Source organism: Mesocricetus auratus, unplaced genomic scaffold (assembly GCF_017639785.1).
Source record: "Mesocricetus auratus isolate SY011 unplaced genomic scaffold, BCM_Maur_2.0 Super-Scaffold_100003, whole genome shotgun sequence".
In the NCBI taxonomy this organism is placed as follows: Eukaryota; Metazoa; Chordata; class Mammalia; order Rodentia; family Cricetidae; genus Mesocricetus; species Mesocricetus auratus.
Genome location: NW_024429188.1, coordinates 50,944,349 through 50,968,286, shown reverse-complemented (window position 1 = coordinate 50,968,286; position 23,938 = coordinate 50,944,349). Strand labels below are relative to the sequence as shown.

The following is a 23,938-nucleotide window of genomic DNA, read 5'->3' as shown; positions in this document are numbered from 1 at the left end:
AGCCTTTTTCTGGACTCCATGGGCACACACACTCATGAGTACATACCCACAAAAAAGGCACACATATACATAATTAAAAACATAATAAATCCTTAAAAAGATGGAGACATTGTGTTCCCGATGGGACTAAAGTAGAAGGTATTATTGCTAGGTTCAGATTCCCATGGGAAATGACTAACTTGAGACAAGAAAGATTAGGTGAGGTCTTTATGGCTTATGCAGAATAAATTATTTCTTTTTGTTTTGACTGGCTGTGAGATTTACTACTGAATGTGGCTTGTATGGTATAGGAGATCACTGTGGAAAACCTCAGGAGCACATGACTTGTCCAGGGTACTAATATTGGGGATACATTTGACCCCACAGCCAGCAGGAGTGTGCCACTTCTCAGCTACCATGTCTTTACATCCACCTGCATTAAACTTGGTGAAGCCCCACATCTTTTGAGATGTGGATCTTCTGGTGGCCAGGGAGCTTGAACTTGGCTCTACACACAGCCTCAATCACATGTTCCTTATTCTGCAGCTTGGTGCAGATGGACATGATGACTTGGCCAATGTGCCCAGGAGCTTCCCAAAGGCATACATATACCTATGTGGAGCCTGTCAGGTCCAGCACAGGACATCTTGTTGACACAGATAACATGGAAAGGGTTGAACCTCACTTTGATATGAAAGCCATCCTTGCCACAACTATTTACCACGTATTTGTTGGCACAAGTACAAATAGCCATCCAGAACTTTGAAGCAGCTTTGCTTGTATTTATTTGATACAATGTGGACACAAAGTGGGAATTCATCAACTTGTGTCTTCTTCTGTCCCAAGTCAAAGATGCAGATCTTGGCATCAGAGACGCCCTGGCAGAAGTGAGACTCTAAGCATTGTTCTTACAATATTGGTAACACTAAGTTGGGTGGCAGTGGTCCATGATGACAAGAGGATCTTGGGTGGTATGCCAAAGGAAAAGAGAAAATAAATTATTTTTCTTTTTTAGTGAGTTTTTAATTAATTAAATTTATTCACTTACTTTACATCCAGACCGAAGTTTCCCTCCCTCCTCTCTTCTCATCCCTTCTCCCTTCCCCAATCTATTCCTCCTCTGTTTCTGTTCAGAAAGGGACAAGCCTCCCATGGGTATTAACAAAGCATGGCATATCAAGTGGAGGTGGGACTAAGCTTCTCCCCTTTTATTAAGGCTGGCCAAAGCAATTCAGAATAAGGACTAGGTTCTCAAAAGCCAGCCAAAGCATTAGGGACAACCACTGCTAGGAGTCTCACAGGTCGACTAAGCTACACAGCTGTCGCACATATGTAGAGGGTTTAGGTTGGGCCCATGCAAGCTCCTTAGCTGTCAATCCAGACTCTGTGGGTTCCTTTGAGCCCAGGTTACTTGTTTCTGTGGGATGTTCTTGATACCCCCTGACCTTCTCCCTCTCTTCAACAGAACTCCCTGAGTTCAATTCAATGTTTGGTTGTGGGTCTCTGCATCTGATGAAAGCTTTATGGTGAAAATTGGGGAAGCCAACAATCTAGTCTTATAGCATGGTTATCCTTTACTTCACAGCTAACATTGAGTTAAAAGTGAGTACATACCATGTTTGCCTTTCTGGGTCTGAGTTATCTCACTTAGGATGATTTTTTTTCGTAGTTCTATACATTTGCCTTTAAATTTCATGTCATTGTTTTTAACAGCCGAGTAATACTCCATTGTATAAAAGTACCACATTTTCTTTAGTCAAGAATAAATTATTTCCAAATATAACTACCATCCACATAATCTTAGTAGGGAGACCCAATATCTGTGGGTACAACACACGTTATCTAATTGTGCTAAGGCAATTACAATGGCAACACCATGCCTGGTGAATTAAACATTGGTCCACAGGACAGAAGAGAGATATGTGAGAAATAGGTACCAGTTTAGGCATCAAAACACAAACAACCAGGAAGGCTCAGTGGAAGAATTGTTGTGAGTTTGAGGTCAACCTAGGCTGTATAGTGATGCAAGGACAGCCTGAGCTCCAGAGTAAGACCTTCCTCAAAAAAAAGACAAACTGAGTTATTATTTTTCATTTATTTTATTTAAGTGATCCATAAAAACAAAATTTGTACATATTAATGGGATACCATGATATTTCTGTACATGTACACATTGTGTAATAGTTAAATCACATTTATCTTTTTCCTCATTATTACTTTATAGTAAAAACTTAACAAAATATTTTCTTCTAATTTTTTATGTATAGTACATTAATGGATGATATACAGACACCCTACTATGGAATAGCACAGCAGAACTTTCTTCTATCTAAGTAACTATAACTTAATGACCCTTATTCAACCTTTCCTCATTCAGCCATCCCTCCCCAAATTTTGGTAACAAGCAATCTACTCTAAACCTGCATGAGATCAGTTGTCTCCAGATTCCACACACTTACATACAGTGTATGTTTTTCTGTGGCTGGCTTGTTTCATTCACTTAACATAATCTCCAGTTCCATCCAATTTTGTCACAAACTCATTCCTTTGCCTGGCTGAATAGTATCCCATTGTATAAATGTACTATGCTTTCTTTATACCTTCATCATTAGATGTACACTTTGGCTGTTTCTATTCTTAATTGTTGAGAATACTGCTTCAATGAAAATGGGAGTGCAGATGTCTCTTCAGCATGATAATTTTATTCTCTCTACTTATATACTCAGTAGTGTGACTGCTAGAGCAAAGTGAATTTCCTATTAATGAATAGCATTCAAAAGAAAATGGTGAGTTAAGTGTATTAGAAGAGTAGAAGGGTCACTCTCCCAGAAAACAGGAAAAGGAAAGGAATCAGTCTGGAAAGACAGTAAGGCTTTAGCAACGTGGGTCAGGCAGATTCCTGAATCAAGCTGGACAGTGTTACGACTCACAGCTGGGCAAAGGCTTGCATCATGAGCAAATAGAGTCTTTACACCAATTTAAAACAGCTGGAGCCTGTCCCAGATAAGAATCAATAGCCCTTCGTGATAGGCAATGACATATCAATACTTGTGGAATTCCTATAAACCTCCAAACTTATACATTCTTTGAAGGTCAAAACAACTTACATTAATATGCACTGCTTGCTCTCACCCCAAGAATGGAGCAAAGGAAGTTGCACCTGATTTCACAGCAGAAGTAGAAATAATTCTAAACTACGCCCTTAGATTTGCCATAAGAAACCCGCCCTGCCAGGAGTGGTGGTGCACACCCTTAATCTCACCACTTCAGAGGCAGAAGCAGGTGGATCTCTGTGAGTTCAAGGCCAGCCTGGTCTGCATAGTGAGCACCAGGCTAACCAGAGCTATATAATGAAATGCTATCTCAAAAATAAAAAGTGATAACAATACAGAAAAGAAATGGCCCTGCCTCATAACACATATAGAAACAGTCTCAGTAAAAGCCTGTGGATTGACCGAAGATGACTAGTTTTGTCGTTACAAGCATGTTGTTACAATTAAGGGCCTCCTCGATCCATATTGAAGTTCTAATCCCCAATACCTCAGAATGTGACTATATTGGAGCTAGGGCTTTTAAGGAAGTGATTTAGTTAAAACAAAGCCATTAAATAGGCCCTAATATAATCTCACTAAAGCCCATACAAAGAGAAAATCTGAACATACAAAGGAACACCAAGGACATCCATACAGGGGGAAGACCATGGGAAGTCAAGTCAAAGAGAGACCTCTGAAAACTACACAAATATATCAACACTCTGATCTTGGACCTGTGACCTCCAAAACTATTTCTGTTGCTAAAACCATGCAGTCTTGTATTTTGTTACAACAGCTCAAATAAACTAATATACTGACTTGGAACCTGGACATAAACAAATCTGACTGAATTGTGATACCACTTTTCCCTAAGAACATCTGGCACATGTTTAAGAGCTCATTATTTGGGGGGGGGGAATATAATGGTTATCTGGGTGACCTGTGGAATAAAGCAACTGTGCTATATCTCTGTTAGCTCACCTACGTTAGAAGGTGAGCATTGCTGATGAAATTCAAGTACATTAAACAGGCCACTGATTGCATTGATAATTATATGTACTGAGCAATTTAAGTTTGTTCAAGATGTGATATCAATGGAAAATGACTGATATGAGAAGTTAACAAATCAATCTAATAAGCAATTTAATATAAGCTTATCATAAAGATCAAATAATGGTAGGCAAAGGGAAAATAACCATATTAATATAAAAATATTGTGGTATATATAATGGCTTTATAAGATGGATTAACTGCCTCACGTTTATTTATATTTTACATGGAATCCTCCAAATGTTGGATATATTCATGCTATTGTTTCTATAATTTATCTGCTATGTAACTGCTATATTAAATGTAAATGCTCAGAAAATTACAACAGCCTTCCTTTAAAGGAGATTGGGCTGTCCAAGCATGGTAGCATGTGCCTTTAGTCCCAGTACTGTAAGTTTGAGGACAGTCTGGTCTACACAGTAAATTTCAGGACAGCCAGAGCTACATAATAGAGAGAGACTGTCTCAAAAAGAGAGATGGGTAGGGACCGGGACAGTGCCCCAAAGGGTGGATGCAGTGGAAAGAGTTGACACAAATGTCATCAAGACATAAAATAGAATCATGAATAATACTCAATCCAAAAGAAGGTGAAAGTGAGGGGAAAAAAGAACAAATAGCAGGCCAACAGCAACATGGGAGACCTAAAACCAATCACGTCAATAATTACATGACATGAAAATTATCTAAACACTGCAGGCACTGTCAAATTGGATTTTTTAAAAAGCAGCACACAGCCCTAAAGTTGCCTATAAGAAATTCAGATTAAAACAAAAACATGTTAAAAAGTAAAGTTAGTCAAAAGAAATCTGAGATCCTTATCATCAACTAAAAAAGATTTCAGCACAAAGAGTATTAACAGGTACAAACGGGATCATTTCCAAATGGCAAAGGGACATACCCTCAAGAGACTACAATAAACCTAACAGTTTGCACTAACAAGAGTACTTCAAATACACGAAGCAAAACCTTCATAGAACTGAAGGAAGAAACAAACACAACACTTTAGTCTGAGCTTTCAATATCCTAATGATCAATAGAACATGGGGACAGAAAAATCAGTGAAGGAGTAGAAAACATGAACAGCTTTATCAGCCAACTTAACCTGACATTCCTAGCAAACAATACAGGATCTGCATATGTTACAAGGAAGCATGGAAGACTTACCAAATGACAGTAGCTTATGGACAAGATCCTATGTCAAAAATCCTCATAATTAAAAGGATTCAAATCATAACAATTATACCCTATGTCAAAAATCCACATAATTAGAAGGATTCAAATCATAACAATTATATCCTATGTCAAAAATCCACATAATTAGAAGGATTCAAATCATAACAATTATTTCCTCTGACCATAATGGAATTAAATTAGGAAATAATATCAAAGAAAAATATGGGAAAATTGTATGAATATTCACAATTAGCTGACGATTTTAAATGACCCTGGGTTGAATAAATAAAATGAGAAAATATATTTACCTGAATGAAAACATATAAAAAACCCTTATAGAAAGTTTTACATCCTTAAATGTTTATATTATGAAAAGGAGAAATCTTGGAAATCAAAACACTGAATCAGAAACTGTAGGGGTGGGGTCCAGCAATCTGTAGCCCTCTAAGTATTATGATGCATGTCATACTTTGAGAATCACTGCTATGTGTTATTTGCCTGTCATTTTTGCTTTAGCCTTTATTCTTCAATAAAGAACCTACACAATTTATATTGCTCTGAAGTTCATGTCACTAAAGTCAATCTTACTTTCAGTAGTCTGTTAATCTTATGTTGACTTTAGAAAATAGAGTCCTGCAAGTGATTAACCCTGCAAGTAAGAATTTGTTTGATAAAACATTCCAAAATTCAGAGAGCAGAGTTTTATCTGCAGGAGTGTAGAGTACAAGCATCAGTGGGGAATATGATCTTATTGAATAATTCCTACTGTTTATACTAGGCTTTCCATGTGGGAATCAAATGTAGTTAGCTTTTAATCATGTTCATTGCTGAAAAGCAACAGACATTTGGATCTAAGTGGTTAATGATATAACAAGAACCTGTTTAAGATGGGCATGCTGGTTGTAAGCCCTTCATCCCAGAACTCAGTCGAGGCAGTGAATCAAGGTCAGAGTTGACTACACAGAAAGTTCAAAGCTAGCCTGGGATACAGAAGATCATGTTTCAAAACAAAAAGAATTTTCTTGAAATATGGTTTTATGCCCACAGTTGAACATGAAATTATCTCATGTTCTGGAAAGTACTTCAAACAAAATACTGCAGTCCAAAGAAGCATCAATTCAATTCAGTTGCAACAATTCTTAGGTTGTCAGGCAAAAAAAATTTTTGAGATAAAATCTAGCTCAGTTACTTAAGATACCCTCAAACTCAAAATCCTCCTACCTCAACCTCCTCAATGTTGGGTTACAGGAATGCACTACCACACCCAGATAAATGAGCATCATCTTTCCAACTGATTCAATGCAATAAAACAACATCAACAGATCTAGTTTATCTGAATTTGTTACATTCCTGGGACACCTAATCAACAAATGTAAATAAAACTTTCATCTGGGCAAGGTGGTGAACACCTTTAATCCCATCACTCAAGAGGCAGGAGTATCTCTGTGAGTTCCAGGCCAGCCTGATCTACATATCAAATCCCAGGCCAGCCAGGGCTATCCGATGAGACCCAATCTTTAAAAAAAAATCAGTAAGAACTTGAAGGCAGAATTCTGCCATGGAAGAACTGTTAGATGAATTTTAATTTTAGTACATGATAGTCTTCAAAACTAAAGTAGCTGAGCATGGTGGTGCACACCTTTAATCCCAGCACTTTGGAGTCAGGGACAGGTGGATCTCTGTAAATTCAAGGCCAGCCTGGTCCACAGAGCAAGTTCCAGGAGAGTCAGAGCTCTTACACAGAGAAACCCTGTCCCAAACAAACAACAGTGAACCCTAGTAGTCTAGAATCAGAGTAAAATCCAGTCACTCTACTCAAGGGTGCTTTCCTCCCCTAACCCTCACTGATCTTTACAGCTTTCGTTCTTTCTAAGAACTCAGCAGCTGCGTGGGGGGCCATGAGAATGTAATTAATCAAGTAATCATCCAGCCACCACATTTCAAAGTTTTAATATCAATATAAAGTGGGATCAGGGTTTTATAAGCACATTTCAAAGGCGCAAAGATTAAGTCTAAGATTATTTCTCTCCCTTTCAGAAGCTTAAATATGAGCACACATAAACCTTACATATTTTGAAAGAACACTGGTTTTTCTCTACTTTAATATAGCTATAGTGTAAAACATGCAAAATAACGAAGTTCCAAACCAAAGGCAACTAGTAGAAACAACTAAATTAAAAGAGAACCGTGTTGATTTACTTATCAGCCACGAAATGCAGCAAAGCCTCCACTGTTCTGCACACCTTAGAAAAAATACCCAATTCCTTTGTGGAGGAATTGTCTCTTGTCGGTATCAGGCATCAGTCTCTGTAGATCCATGTCACAGATCCAGATACTGAAAAAGGCCTGCCATCTTTTTCACTGGATTACAGCTTGGCAAGCACCTTCCCTCAATACCCAGTTTGGGAAATGAGCCATAAGGAACACAGCAGTTTAGCTGAAGAGTTAACCAGACATCCTGGGTCTGAAACTTAAGCAAGAACAGTAATGGCAATATAAAATTCCAGGATATATTCTTGTTCTCCCTTCTCCAAAGGACCTGTGTACATAGTACAAGGAAATACAGAGTATAGAGGCTGACAACAGCCACATACAGAAAACCACCCTAGAAATAAAAGCACAGTAAAGAAAATGTAAACTGCAGTGTGCCAAAGAACTAACTCTCGTTTGGGATTCTCTGCAGCTGCAAGCAACCCCCAAAGCAAGAGGGTCAAGTTCAAAAGTTTCCATGCACTGGGTGAGGGTTCAGTGACTTCCAGGACCAGACAATTAGAATTTCCGTCTTTCTAAGCACTCTGGGTGTGCTTCATTGTCAAATTTGGTACCACATGTGAGGAAATGACGAAATCAAACAAATAAATTTCCAAAATTCCTATTGCCACGCCTACTTCCAATGTTAAAAGGCATTCCTAATGTATTTTCTCCATTATTTCTCAAACAAATTAGTAAAAACAAATATGAAATCTATTTACAACCATAATATTATGCAAAGTATTTCATCTTCTTTAATAACTTAGTCTGTTCCAAAGTATTTCTGTCCAAAATGTGTAGGTGCAACAGGATGAACTTCAGTAGTTAGAATTGTGATCTCTGGAAATTCTTGAATGATTGATTTGGCACCTTCAAAAAATAAAAATAATTGTTATTACTGCAAGATTTTTGGGAACAGTAGTTAGAATTCAGGAATTTTATAATCATTGTGCCCAGACTTAATACTGACAGAAAACGGGACACAATCATCTTTGGATACTGAGCTAGGCATGTTTAATCTCTTTACACAATATCTGCTATCTTAAAAGCTTTGCTAGTAGTTCAGACCATGCTCCTGCCCACTCAATATGGTCTGAAAATCAAATTATTCAGTTATACCAGCTTTAGCTAGAATCAACTAATATGGCACTTCCTGAAAGGAAAATCACATGAAATGAAAGTTTTCCAACTGCAACACCGTGAAACAAGTGCAAAGGTGTCTTTGGTTTGTCAGAGAACGCTAGCTGTTTAGAATTAAGGATTGGAGCTTTAGATGAGGGGGTTGGGCAGGGAATCTAGACTAGCTGGGACCCAAAACCAAAGAACCACAGTGAAAGCTGCTTCACAATGTGGATTTTTCAGCTTTAATGCCAAACAATGGGACACTGTTCTAATTAATACAACTACAACTAAAGAGATTATTTTTCTTTTGCCAAAGGTGGATAATTACTGGATTATCTTAATATTTTCAATGTCACCAGTGTTACATACATACATACAGTGGACAATCAAGCAAATCACCCTTTGTCACCACTAGTATTTGAATTACAGGTACATTTAGGTTACAAAAGAACAAAGTAATCCAATAGGCCACAATTACTACACAACAGCCTACTGAGAATAGTCTTTCTAACACACATGCTATTACTTCTTGAGGTTTGCCTGAAACCTAGGATAGTTGGAAATGAGAGAACAGACTAACTAGAGAAGCCATCTATTTGTCTTTTGATTATTAAACAAATATCAATGCGTTATAGAACACTTAGAAAATGTCAAAAAAAACCTCAAAAACTTAACAATTAAAGTAATTTAGAATTATACCTGAAAGTAACCACTATTAGTACTTGTACATTTTAAAACTAAAATAGAAATAGCATTGTGCATCTTCCCAGCCCCTCATGTTGAGGTCAAGTTTATTTAGTTTTATCCTAAAGTCTGCTTTTGGTAATTATTGTTATACTTTGTATTGGTCATCTCTAAACATTTCACACTATTTCTTTACATTTGTATCAATGCTGTGAGAATTTCATACAATATATTTCCATCTTATCCATGCCTCCTTCCCGTGCCCTACCTATCCAACTTCATGTGTGCTTGTGTTCTCTCTTTTCCTCTCCCTCAAACCACAAAGCCCAGGCTGTGTTGCCCAAATCTTTCAGTGGGTCAACCTACCAGTGGTCAAAACATTAAAAAAAACTGACTCTCCCTCTCCCAGCAGCTACCAAATGTCAGTAGCCCCTCAGCTAATGGTAGGACTCCATGTCTACCTTCCCTATCACCATGCAGCAGGCTGGGATTTTATCTGGCTTGAGCCTGCAGGGGTCTTATGCATGCTGTCACATCCTCTATAAGTTCTTATGTGGAACTGTTCTGTCTGTAAGATACTATTTCTTTAAAGTCATCCACTACCTCTGGCTCTTAAGATCTTCCCACCTCTCCGGAAAATGTCCTTGAGACTTTGGAGGAGGGATGCATTTCACAGCCCTTAATTCTCTTATTTGTGCTGCTTTTTCACACTTGCTATACATATTTTTATATCACTAAATGTTTTTCAAAAGTGACTTTTGCAAGATATGTAATAGATACTACTTATCCTCTAAATAGATTACTACTTATATACCCATTTTCTTATCAGCCATTTATATGACTCTCTTTTGTTGCTGCGGTTTTTTTTTTTGAGACAGTCTTGCTATATAGTTAGGTTCTCTATGTCAGGCAAGCTGGCCTTGACCTTGCACTGATCCTTGTTTCTGCCTCCCAAGTGCTGGAATTACAACTATGTGTCATCATTCCCAATCATCATTTACACACTTTCAAATTATTTCTTATGCTAAATGGCTCGATAATGAAGACCCTAGAAACCAAATTCTTACATGTCTCTATGATTATTTTTTTTACCATGTGTTCCTAATTACTCTAGATCTTTTGGTAAGAAAGCCAAAGTCGTAATTTAGGTATATCTCTTACAGGAAATGGAGAATAGATAACTTCCTCACATGTCATTAAAGCAGATATCTAATTCAAAAAGCATCTGATCTTCAGATCACATGCCAAAGATTACTTCAATAATACCATAAGTTCCTTGCTATTTGAGAGCTGTTCTCAGGCTCAGCCATTTGTGGACCCTTAGCCAAACAGGGCCACTTGGGAAACAACTGCAGTTATTTTCAATGAAGTAATTCATATGTTCCCATTTGAATTTAAACATCACAAGAGCTAGATAGATAGGTCAGTGGTTAAGAGCACTGACTGCTCTACCAGAGAACCATAGCAGGTCACAAGGAACTGTAATTCCAGTTCCAGGGGATCCAACACCCCCTTTCAGTCTCTGAGGTACACAAACATATACACACAGGCAAAACAACATGCCCATAAAATAACGAAATAAAAAATTAAACATCAGAATGGTATAAAACAAGTCAGGCATGCTGATATATGCCCGTGGTTTCAGTTAGGAAGATGGGACAAAAGGATCACCTGAGTCTAGGAGTTCAAGACCAATGTGAGATACCTTATCTCAAAAAATTATTTAATATTAAAAGTAAGCTTAGAGATGGTAAACACAAGTCATAACTACCAAAACTAGATTTAAATTTAATATGGACATACAACTATACTTTTCCTTGGGATGAGAGGCTAGAGAGATACACACTATCTCATGACTATCTGGAGCTCAAGTTATAGCTGCAAGGTAAACTCACCATGAGGAGTGGAGAAAAGACTGAGTAGGATAATAACACTGGGTTGAACTCCATGTTCTATAAGAACTTTTACAGCTTCAATTACAGTATTTCCGGTACCTAAAACAACAAGGCAACCAAACCCATTAGAAATCTTAACATCTACATTAATTCTTGAATTAAGGGTAATACAGTAATCTTAACTAAGACGTTACTCCTGAACACTTCATTTGAAAGTGTTTCTTCTTTGTTAATGTTACTTTTAATGATGGGCACAACATACACTGGTATTAAATGTCCAACAAGTCCTAACTCATTTATTGCTTGAAATACCAAATGTAACACCACCACAACCCCTGCTCACCTCCCTGGGAGACCATGATATGAGAAAGTACAGGGACGAGAACAGAATAGCAGAGAAATTACCTGTAGAAGGGACAAAACCTTGTGAAAATCACTGCCATGCTCATTAAGGTAGAAACAGGACATGTTTTGATATATTTTCTGTGTTCTATATATTTTGCCTCATTAGGCCCTTTGCTTCAATGTGTTCATTTCAGAACAGATGTTCTTTAGAGCTAACAAAGTTTGACTAATGTATATTCCCTTATTACACAATAAAAACTTCCCAGTGAACTGCCCAGGGCAACTCCAAATACAACAGAGAAAAACACATTTAGAAACCGCTTTTGCCTTTTATATAAGGGTGCGTAGGAGGTAGACACTAATTTGAATTTCAACTCTAACAAAAAATTACAGATGCAATTCAAGCCACTCACTGAGAATTGGATACATCAGAAGGACTTTTCTGCGATAGATGTCTGGGGGGAATTTGGCATAATATACTTTGGCCCTTTGTGTCTCCTCATCACTCTGAATCAGGATCTTCCCAATTCGTATGGATCGACAGCAGTCTCGTAAACCTTGTTCCATTGCCTCACCTTGAAGAAGGAAACGAAAAGGAATCAGGGACAAAAGGATTGCAGCAGAGAGCGTGCAAATCTAAGAACAGGCCAAAGCAGAGTGTTTCACTGCTATTAATACAAAAAGAGCACTGTCAAGACAGAAGCATTCTTCTTTCTCCTCTACTCTGCCCATATTTTATTCTTAGTAGGAACTCAATGAAAGCAGATGAAAGGCTAGTCAATAAGCTAGACTTATTGCTTGCTTACAAGCTATGGAGTTGTTCTGCTTCCGTGATTACGGAAATAAAAGCTTGACTGGGCTGTTCCTTGAGCTACTTCAGCATCAGAGATACTTTTCCTCTTATTATTTTTAAAGAAGACCTTTTTTTTTTTGGTTTTTACGAGACAGGGTTTCTCTGTATTGTTTCGGAGGCTATCGGTCCAGCCCGGCCTCGAACTCACAGAGATCCACCTGCCTCTGCCTCCCGAATGCTGGGATTAAAGGCATGCGCCACCACCGCCCGGCTTTAAAGAAGATCTTAAGACAACTAAATTTGTCACTTTCATCTGAGAAAAATATAAAAGATTCATGAAAGAATGGGGGCTGTGGGCCAAAGTATTTCCTTTTAGGCAAAAGTGGCCTGGATTCATGACTTAGTTCAACAATGACTTCACTGACAAACGTTTCCCTGAAAATAATGAAAGAGTAGCATATTGTTCTCCCTTCTCCATAGAGCCAGCCTGACCCCCACTCCATTGGTTACTAAATACAAGCTACATGTTTTAATGTGTCTCATGTTTGTAGGCATGTTCGCATGTGTATGGGCACACATGTGTATGCATGCATGTAGAAGTTCAAGGTTGACTTCAGGAGTCTTCCTCAATCACTCTCCATTTTATTCTTTGAGGCAAGATCTCTCAATTAAACCTAGGGCTTCCTGATAGGTCCAATCTGGCTGACCACCTTGCTCCCGGGACCCCTGCCTGTGCCTTCTGAGTACTGGAATTACAGACAGGCTGACACACTTAGTTAAACTTCACTTCTCACACTCGTGTGGCAGGTCATTTAACCACTGAGATATCTCCCTGACCACTAAATACAAGGCTATTTCTGAGTCTGAATTCCGTTGAGGAAGTATTTTCCAAAAGTCACATGCAATCTTCAAGATTTTGCATTACTTTGAAATTCTATCAGTACTGGTATTTACTTAATCTGTTGGTAAAATTAACTTTTCATTTAAATTTAAGAGGAAATTTTAGTACATTAGTGTAAACATATAACCAGTTTCTTCTAAAAATATATACAATAAACAAGTGGTTTTAATAATAAAAACAACTATGTCAAAGCTGGGGATGGAGTTTGAGGGCAATAATATGTGTATAACATGTACAAGATTCTGAATTGAATCCATAGTACCAAAACACAAAAAACCCCAAAAACCTCTCAAGTCAGCCTTTATATCCCTGAATCATCTGCTAAACATGAGAGGTACATTATGAGATATTTTTATCACAGTCTGACACTCCTGAGACTGTCCCCAAAAGCTATACCTTGAATCAGGGGCAGAGCCAGTTACTAACTGACCAGCATTGGCCATAGAGAAGCCAGCAATTTGGATAGAGAAGACACATTAAGGAAAAGGCAGGGGCTAGAACTTGAACTTCCTTTTGGTTCTGGGAGGAGGGAAGAGACTTGTCTCTTGTGGTGTCTCTGGCGAAAACACAAGGTCAGCTAGTTGCTACACAGCCTCTCTGAGATAGCAGGTTTTCACCCCAGCCTTTGACTTCTGAGTCTGATAAACAGAACGATTGAGACTTACTTTAAAACCTACATATTATGGCCAGGGCCATGGGACCAGACACTCCGCCAGGCCAAGGCCTGAGTGGCTGGCAGAGCACTAACTGAGGGGCCATGGGGCTGCAGATGATATCAGTAGATTCATGTGCAGCCACTAAGCCAACAGGAAAACATCAGAGGTGCAAGGACCAAGTTGGTACTCTCAAAGAAGCTGGTACTCTCAGAGCTGAGAAGAAACCATATCCACATGTTTAACAGCTTCAAATGCTGAACACCACAATCCTGAGAATGCTTTCACTGCTTAAGAGCTATCTTCCTGGAAGAACAGAGCCCAAAGCTCTCTTTATAATTGATGTGTTCAGTTGTTCACGAACACGAGAGAAAGAGAAAAACGGATGTTTATATGTTTTAAAAATCCATCTGTTTCCAGTGCAAACAGGTGAGGCTTCCAGCCCTTGTGAAAGAAAAAAAGCTTCAGTTTGCTGAAGAGAAATCATTCCTGTGCAATGGGTACACGTTCTCATCACAGACATGCCATTTTGCTGCACCAAAGTTGTTAGTTAGGATGATCAGTTGGATTCAAAGCACTAATACAAAATGTATAAGATCAGCAAGTGGAAATATCTTGAGCTAATGAGAGCTAGGCATTTTTGCCTATGTAGTCACCTATTCATGGAATATAAAATGTAAACTGTTACATAAGTCCAGCTTTTGGCAGAGTTCCCTGCAACACAGATAAAATCTGAGGAGGTATCTTTTCCAGCCAGGTATCCAAATGTTCTTTTTCAGAAAGAATTTATGCCACATTCCTTCAGTCTTCAAACTAATCTCCCCAACACAGGAGCATCCTGTCCTCCCATCCTGCTATCTTCCCACCTTCCTTTAAGGCATTTTAAAAGCTGGCTTGCTCTTGGGAGCAGGCCACTAGGGAAGATGCCTGCAATTACAATTAGCCAAACTTAGCAGCACATAGGCCATGACTCCAAGGAACCATGAGAATAGGCAACACAGGTGGTGAGATTTAAGCAAAGGCAGGATGCAATTATGACAAGCCAGCCTACCTCTCTCCTGGAAAACAGCAACCGTTTCCATGCATGCAAAGAAACAAAATCATACACATGCAAACCTACCGCTTCTCATTATGCTGACCCCACAATTTCCTTTCTCAAATTTCACTCCTTCATACTTGTGCCCTGTTTGGAAATAAAATAAAAATAGATGCTTTATCATTGCAGCAATGTGCATATCCATAAAATGCTCATGGTTCAAAGCAGATGAGGACAAAGCAAGCCCCTTGCCCAAACACATTGTATAACACCTGTAAAAGTAATGAGTCATGATTTTTCACAGTGATTTCTTAATCCCTCAGAAGAAACTTGTGAGAATAATTGGGAGGGGAGGGTTTCATCAAGTGGGAACTGGACTTATTATAGCACAATATTCACATACACATTCTCTAAATTGAATTCAAAGGAGAGTCACTGCCGTCCATGAATACTAGATACCCCATCAATTCACACCAGGGCCCCACTGAGAGCCACAGCAGGACCTCTCCTCATTCCATTCCTTCTTATGAACCTTCATTCTGCCTTAAAAGCAGAAGTAAGAGCCTGCAATAGCTATCAAGCTACTCATAACTTGGATCTCACTCTGAATTGTGTCAATTATGATGCAACAAACTCAGCCCTCAATTGTTCATAGTCAACCCTTTGAAGAGAAGAGTTTTCCATCATATATGAAAAAAAAACAAATCAGAATTTCAAATCTCTGAAAGGGGGATGGTAGGCTATTTTTATTAGAACAAAGAACATTCCAAATCTTATCATTTTTAGTTTTCTTTCCCTTTTTCACATCTCATCTTTTTTTAACCTGAAGTTTCTGTGCCAAAGCAGTCTCCTGCATTTGTTAGCACCAGTGGCTTCCCCACAGAGGTGAAGATAAGCTGCCAGCAATTCTTAACTCTGGTCCCGGTGGGCTGCCATCAGAAGCAACACCTGCATGCTGAAGAGTATGTAATAACCTTTAACTTGAATTGACAAGCAAGCCATTAACAAAAGTCACCTACATAGACTTCTTTACAAACGTCTCTTAGTTTTTAAAGATGTTTTAAAAAAACCAGCTCTACCTAAACTCATTTTTCACACTGATTTTAAACAGAATGGCTTCCTTCCACTTTCCTCCCCCCGAACTCTAGTTCTGGATTTTTATGAGGAAAAGTTGAGAGTGCAAGCCCGAGTTACCTGTCGGCGTGGTCACCATGCATTCTTTATATGGCAGCTGATTCAGCCCCTCTTCTACGACAAGTCTGATCTAGAAAGTCAAAGAAAGAATACCTTGAGAGCCTTCAGAGTCTCCTGCTAGCTGCTAGCTTCAGGAGCCGAGGGCTTAGCTCATGGAGTAAGGGAGGGTGCCCCTACCATGTATACTAACTACAGGGACACATCCAAATGCCAGACTGCTTTTTGCTAAGTATTCAACCTCCACTTTACACATGACTGTCACCCAAGGGCTCCAGTGTGCTTTCTGAGCCAGTCAAGAATATGAGAGGTGCAGAACTTCAACAAGACCTATGGCAAAAATACCATCAGTAGTAATAAAATTATGGGTCACTGTGGAAAATGTTCACCTAGATTCTCTACCTTGCTTAGTACCTTTGAAATCTTTGCAATTAAAAATGAATTTGTATTCATTTTAACAAAGGCTCACCATAATGCAAATAAAACCTAAAAGTCCTTTGTGAGAAAATGAATGAGGAGATGAGCTGAAGCAATTTACTAAGTCTGAAGAAGGACCCAGTAGAATATCTTGGGACTTCTCAGCTAAAGAAAAGTACTATAGAGGCTAATTAGATGGTAGATAAGCATAGAACTGACTCCCAAAATGTACTGTGACTTTCACCTGCACCCACAACAGTCTGAGCAGGTTTATCCATACACACATACATGCATACACAAGTAAACAAATATTTTAAGTTTTCTGAGTCTCATAGCAGTTATGCGGTAGAGAGGAAGAATCACTGAAAATTACTAGAAACAGCCTCTCACGGTGAGCTGTGAGCAACCAAAGCCCACTCTAACAAAGGCAGTGCTGATCCTGTAGTGCACATTTTCTCCAATCAATATTACATTAATGATTGAGAATCAGGAACAGCAGGGAGAAGTACGATGCTTCGTTCTCTGTTATCACAACACATCACCCTGCTGCCATTAAAAGGATCAATCGGAAATGGCCCATCACTTCGTCCCCCTGCAGAATCTGAAAATGGGCCCAAAACCTTTTGAATAGTGTATACAAGAGCACACCCACTGCTAGCTACCACCTTCTTTGGCTATTTATGTTTACTGAAGAGAAAATTACAGGAAAGAATTTTTTTAACTGAAAAGCCTGTATCTCTTTCCTTTAGTGACATACCTCAAACAAGCCTTCTTTCCTGCCCCATTCCCTGAAACTCTGGGACATTAGCCAGAAATCGCCATGGAAGAGCCAGAGGTTGGAAAGAACTGCTGTGAAATATTGTTTTCTGGACATGAGTTGCATACTCACTGAAGCTGTATTTGCTTATACAAGACAGACACAAGCCAGTAAACACTCCATATACTTGGGGTGGGGGAGCTCACAAGGCCCCACCCCAATTGCCCAATTGGCAGTTGATGGTTTCTGAAGGAGGGAGAGTTGTTTTCTTTTCTTTTCTTTCTTTCTTTCTTTCTTTTTGTTTTTTTTTTTTTTGCTTTTTTTGGTTTTTCGAGACAGGGTTTGTATTGTTTTGGAAGCTGTCCTGGAACTCGATCTGTAGACCAGGCTGGCCTGGAACTCACAGAGATCTGCCTGCCTCTGCCTCCCAAGTGCTGGGATTAAAGGCGTGCACCACCAACACCCAATGAGTCAGTTTTCTTTAGAGGTGTGGCCCCCTGAAATGTTGACCATACTCAAGTGGATGGCCTAACACCCAGAGGTATGTGGCCAGCATAAATTAGACTCAGCAGGCTATAAAAAGGAAGAGGATAGGAAGTTGACTGGGAGAATCTGAGAGGAATTGGAAAGGGAGTTAAAAGTGGATAAGAAAAGTACTTTACATACATATATGAAATTTTCAAAGAATAGATAAAAATATATAAACACAGGTGTGGAGATTAGTGTGTCTAACTTACAGGAGAGCAAAAACTAGAAGAATGACTAAAATCCCTTTCAAGGGTGGGTGTAGTTCAGTGGTACAGCATGTATTTAGTACACTCAAGGCCCTCAGTTCAATATTCACCACTCTCTCCCCAAAATAAATGTAAGAACTGAGGGAAGCAACTCTTGACAAACTCAGGATAACATCAATTGCCCACTATCAGGGGTGGGATCCTTGTGTTGAGGAGATGGTATACTAGAAATCTTCAACAATAAAAATATATAAAGAGCTGTAGTTGCTACCAAAACCCCACACCAGCAAACCCAATTACAAAGAATGGAGAAGTCCAAATTACCACATCCTAGGTGAAGTATGCCACATATCTCATTTGGCTAGGATATAATGCCTGTTATTTCAGAGAAGCACTTTAGAACATCCATAAATTTGACTCCTACTTTCTACAACAAAAAGAAACATATGCATTTGTCGTTAGGTTTGTAGTCCCAGCTACTTGAGAAGCTGGGAGGGAGGTAGGGAGGAAGAGAGAGAGAGGGAGGGAGGGACGGAGGGAGGGAGGAAGAGAGAGACAGGGAGGGAGGGAGGGAGGGGAGATGAAGTAAGGAGGGTGCCAGAGAATAGAGACTCCTACCCTCTGCTCAGCAGTCATTCGAGTGGGACTTCATAATGCCTCAAAATTAGGTTTGGTTTTTTGTTTGGTTGGTTGCATTTTTGCTGAAAACATAAAAGAAGGCTGAAGAGATAACTCAGTTGGTGATTAGGACTTGCCTTATAAACATGAAGACCTAGGTTCAATCTCTAGAAGTCATATAAAAAGAAAAGTGGTAGCATACACTTTATGACCTAGTGACAGGAGGATTTCTGAAGGGCTTAATGGCCAGCCAGTCTAGCCTAACTGGCAAGCCCTAGATCCTAGTACGAAACCTTTTCTGAAAGAAAAAGATGAGGTACATGGCTCTTGAGAAGCACCCTACACTGATCTCTGGCCTCCATACCCAAGGTTAACCTCTGGTTTCTACATGCAAGCACACACATGCACCTCCACAAACATACACATACACACAGAGAAAAAAACATGAAAGACAGTGTCTACTTCCCCAGGAATGTCAACCATATTTCTCTTGCTGCTACCAACAGTTATTACTAGCCATGGAAACCAAAATAAGTTTAGATAGAATTGGGTCTCTCAACCAAGAATATTTAAGTCAAAAGCGGAAGAGGAGTTGCCTACACTCTTTTAGAATATATGCTCTGGAAAAAATCAAAACTAAAGGTTTTGTCTTTTTCTCACATCTCTTTTCCTATTTTCTATGATTTGATTATACCTACAAGGTTAATAAGCCACATTTCTTCCTCAAGCTAAATAATGACAACAGTGTTAAGATTGTAAATTCCACAAGAGCAGGGACCATATCTATATTTCTAACTGTCTTACATCCTCCCTCCCAAAATAGCCTAGTGCAGGGTCTAATATGTACCCAGTATTAATTTTCATTTATGAAGAGTATTAGTCTTAGCAATTAATTATCAATTTTATTCCAAGAATGAAGCACACTTAGATATCAACACAATAATGAAAAGCTGTGGCAAAGCAATTAAGCCTGAGATGACACCGACTATATGAAGATTGGGTTTGGTCAGGACTTAATAGGATGCTCTTGAAGAAGGGGTATACAGTACAACTTAAAATTTCATATCGTGAGTATATCACAGGGAAGAATCAAAACAAATACAATTCACATTGTAAACTACAAAAGAAAATATACTAGTTTTTGCACATTAGCTGATACACAAGGATGAATGCTAGGTCTCAGAACATACTTAGTTTTCTTCTAATGTACTTCAATTCATTGCCCTAAGATGAGGCATTTTATGAATCACTGAGAACCAGACTGCCAATCCATTTACCAATGACAAGGAATGGTTTTGTAGGCCATGCTTTGGAGTACAAGGAAGTGAGGCAGTGCTTTAATGCTATAATGGAAAGAACACTTCAAAAGCCTAGCAAGACAATGGTTACTCAGTACAATTTCTCAACCCAAGAATGCTACACAAAACAAAAAGACCCCTGGCCTACCAGGATTACATCACCACGTACAACAATGAAATGAAAATGGAAAGCCTCCACCTACCAAACGATCCGCAGAAAACATGAAGTCCCCTCTACTGGCTGTCCTAAAAAAAAACGGTACAAGTTTTAGTCTAAATTAGAGCTTCAAGGTAAAACATAACTTAATACACATAGTAACACTGAAATTAAGACCTATTACATACTAAAAGCTGAAATGCTTACTTGTATAATATACTTTTACTAGGATACAGACATCAAAATGCAATGACTTCATAAGCACTATTGGAAAAGATTATGTAATTACTTGATATCAATATTTGAGATAGGAATTGAAGATCATGTGATCTCCACTGAGCTGTCAGAGAACAAAGATTCCCCTGGAAAATGACAGCAAGGCTATAAGCTCAACTTGAGAAGAAACCTTACAGTAAGAAAACTAGCTTTTCCCTCCCTGCCCTCCATTCACCCTGCTTTCTAGGCACCCAATAGAGGTAGGTAACCCATCTACTTTGTCTCTAGTCCTTTTCAGGATTATAAGAATTAAAATAAATTTTCTGTTTTGGTCACTATTTTCAGAACTGTGTAACTTAATTTCTAAGCACTCTTTCTCAAATCATTTATAACTTGTTCCTTTGTCCTGGTGTCCAATGAAGCCCTTCATTTCTTAAATTTTTTTCTGTCATTTTCTTATACATTTCCTTCTGGTTAAGACAATTCTATCCTGTGGTACCCAAGCAATAGTCATCCAGTCTTGCACATACCCACAAGCTGTTAACCATGCCCCCTCTCCCCAAAAAAAGAATGTTAGGAGACTGATGCTCTTTCTGTATGTAAAATCCTCTTCCTTCTTTCATGGAATTTAAACATTTTGATTGAATGGATTCATTAACAGCCTATGAACTTAAAATTTCCTACCTACCTATCCAAAATATACTAAAATATTCCTCATCACAGCATCAAAAGGACAAATGCAAGTGCCAATTATCCCGGCAGATCATTCAGTACTTTTTTCCTAAGAGATATACCAGCTATAAATAACATTTAACATTGTGTTTCTTCAGTGACCACAGCTGTATCATAGTGTAGATATTAACTCCCTAAACTATGGGCATGATTAAGCAATAGCAAGAATATGAGTTTGTAGTCTTTAGACAGTCTATTTTCTAGACTCAAGAAATTCTGTATGTGCGTGTGCACGCGCGTGCGCGCACACACACACACACACCTATACATGTAGAGATGACATCTAAAACAGGTTCTGTTACACGTTCTGCTGTTTTCAAGAGACCAATGTCTTTCATTTCTAGAAATCATTCTCAAAACATACCTACCTGTCAATGAGGTGATAAGCAGAAAACTATAAAAAATATATTATTCTTGATGCTAGATGTTGGGAAAAGGGACCAGTCAAAGAAACACACCCTGAGCAGAGCCAAAGAAACACACTTTGTCCCTGCAACCAAACTAAAGAAATGTACCCTGACCCTGAAACCAGTGCCAAAAGAACACACTTTGTCCCTGGAATCAGAGTCAGAGAAAGAAATGCATGCTCCCTGGCTCTAAAATTGGAGCCAAAAGGCTAAAAAGGACCAGAGAAAGAAACACACTTTGGCCCTGAAAACAGCCAAATCTGACCCTAATCCTGTGCAGAAAACTAACCAATCTTCAAGCAGAGCTCTAGCCAATCTGAGCTCAGCAATGAAATAGGACCAATCCCTACCCTGGAAAAACTTCCCTATCCCCAAGAATCTCTATATAAACCCTGTGATCAGCTTGGCCAGTCCAGCTGCTTCCTTCCAATAAACCCTTTGATGAGCTTTGGGTGAAGATCTTCTTTTGCGGTGGCAGCGGACAGAGCAGAGGCAACCCTGGGCAGAGCAGAGCTAGCAGAGCTGTAACACTTTTGCCAGGGAAACCTCCTGCAGAGCAAAACTGTTACACTGGGTGAACATCCCCAGCTGGAAGACCCTGTCCTGCCTGAGGGGAGCCCATACACTGGAGAAGCCTTTCCCTGAGGCAAGGCTGTAAGCTGCTAAGGTTACTACAACCTGTGGTAGTCCTTGGCTCCCGAGCTCCTTTCCACCTGAGCTGTGTAACACTCAGTATTCTGTGACCCCCCGAGTGCCAGAATACCTGACTCATGCCGATCCGCCAGAAATGCTTACATTTGGTGCCAAAACCCAGGATAGGCTCTCCTGGTGCCTGTGCTCCCCTTGGTGGACTGAGCCGCACTGGGACCCTATCTCTCATCTCCAGTTGGCCTGCAGCAGACTCGCCTTCCAGCTCACCAATCGCTCGACACTCCATCCACCATCAACGATTGGGTAAGTCTCCCCTTCAGTTGGTGTTTCAGCTCCCTAAGTCAGGGGTCTTTGTAGAGGTGGAGGTACCCCAGCCAAGGCCCTTAAGGCTACAGCTGACCCTCCTAACCTGACCCCATCCTACCACCCTTGAAATTGCAATCCTGCAGTTTCCTTAGGGCCAACCGTGTCATTGCGTCGCTTCCTGACCCTCTCCCTTGGAGCTGGCTGTCATCCCATAGCTCCTCTAGGTCCTTGCAGCTTCTGCGACTCCATTCCTGACCCTTTCCTGTGGATGAGACCCTCTCAGAGCTCGGTTTCGTCTATGCCTTCTGGCCTCTAGAAAAGCCCTGGTACCAGGCGCCGAGTCTCTTCTGGCTTAGCCGGGCTAAGCCTGACCCCCGTTGAGTTGGGTGAAGACCCTCTGAACAGCTTGGTCCTCGTTCTGTGGTCCTCCCTGAGTCCTGGGGACGCCCTTGACTACAGGCTGCAGTGACCTTTTCCTTCTCATCCATGGGAACTGTGTCATCTGTACCCTCCTGTTCCCCCTTGGGATGTCTCCTAGAAAACCTCCAGTCTCTACACCTGACACCTGAACTGAAGGGTCCTAAACTTATTCGCTTTTACAATAAAATTTGGCCTAAATACCATTTAGATAATCAGTCCACATGGCCACATAATGGCACCCTCGATCCCAATATTATTCGGGACCTTTGAAACTACTGTGAGCGATTGGAGAAGTGGAAGGAGATTTTCTATGTCCACGCTTTCTCTCTGCTATGCTCCAAGCCTTCTCTCTGCCTCATGCTCTCCCACTCAACTCCTTTTGGCTAGGAAGTCTGATCAAGATGATCCCTCCGCTACTTTTGATCCAGCCAATGAGCCTTCTCCCTGTCGAACAAAACCCTCAGCTCCCCCTCTCGGTCTGGTCCCTCCGATTACCCTTTCTCCCTCTTCAGTGACAAGTCACCCTACTCAGCTTTCACTGGCACCCACCTTCAGCTCACCACCAACCGCCCCTAGTCCTCCCACTACTCGGTCCCGCTCCACTAAGGGACTACCCCCTTTACCTCCCCAACCTAAACCAGCTCCAGTTCTCCCCTTGTGGGAGGTTGCCAGGGTGGATGGCTTAGTCAAAGTTCATGTCCCCTTCTCATTGACTGAACTCTCCCAAACAGACAAAAGATCGGGATCCTATACTGCCAATCCTTCCACCTTTATTGAAGAATTCCTGTATATTACCCAGTCCTATAACCTTACCTTTCATGATGTTTATATGATTCTTACCAACAATCTCCTCCCTGAGGAACGCAGGCGAGTTTGGGAACAGGCAGATGACATCCATCAAACTGATGATACCTACCCAGTTGGATCTATGGCAGTTACTGACCAGGAGCCTGACTGGGATTTACAATACCCCATGGGGCATCCTAGCTAGGAAGCAGTTTTTAACTTGTCTCCTGGCTGGTCTTTGTAAGGCTGCTCTTAAAGCAGTAAATTATGAAAGGATCCAAAGGGTCATCCAGGACAAGGATGAAAACACATCCCAATTCCTAGACCATCTTACA

The 23,938-nt window shown here is 40.0% G+C and overlaps 1 protein-coding gene and 1 pseudogene across 1 annotated transcript in view; both read right to left on the bottom strand.

Moving 5' to 3' along the window:
• Positions 1-263: 263 nt before the first annotated feature.
• On the bottom strand, positions 264-7,173 carry LOC101839702 (annotated as a pseudogene).
• Positions 2,063-23,938, bottom strand: part of Uprt (uracil phosphoribosyltransferase homolog) — a 37,056-nt gene continuing 15,180 nt past the window's right edge. Inside the window, exons 2-7 of the mRNA XM_040744298.1 lie at positions 20,132-20,174; positions 16,108-16,177; positions 14,998-15,060; positions 11,944-12,105; positions 11,186-11,284; positions 2,063-8,354 (exon numbers count right to left, since the gene is read on the bottom strand). Of these exons, the coding sequence (XP_040600232.1) occupies positions 8,248-8,354; positions 11,186-11,284; positions 11,944-12,105; positions 14,998-15,060; positions 16,108-16,177; positions 20,132-20,174 (544 nt within the window). The 3' untranslated portion in view covers positions 2,063-8,247. The remainder of the gene's footprint in view (positions 8,355-11,185; positions 11,285-11,943; positions 12,106-14,997; positions 15,061-16,107; positions 16,178-20,131; positions 20,175-23,938) is intronic.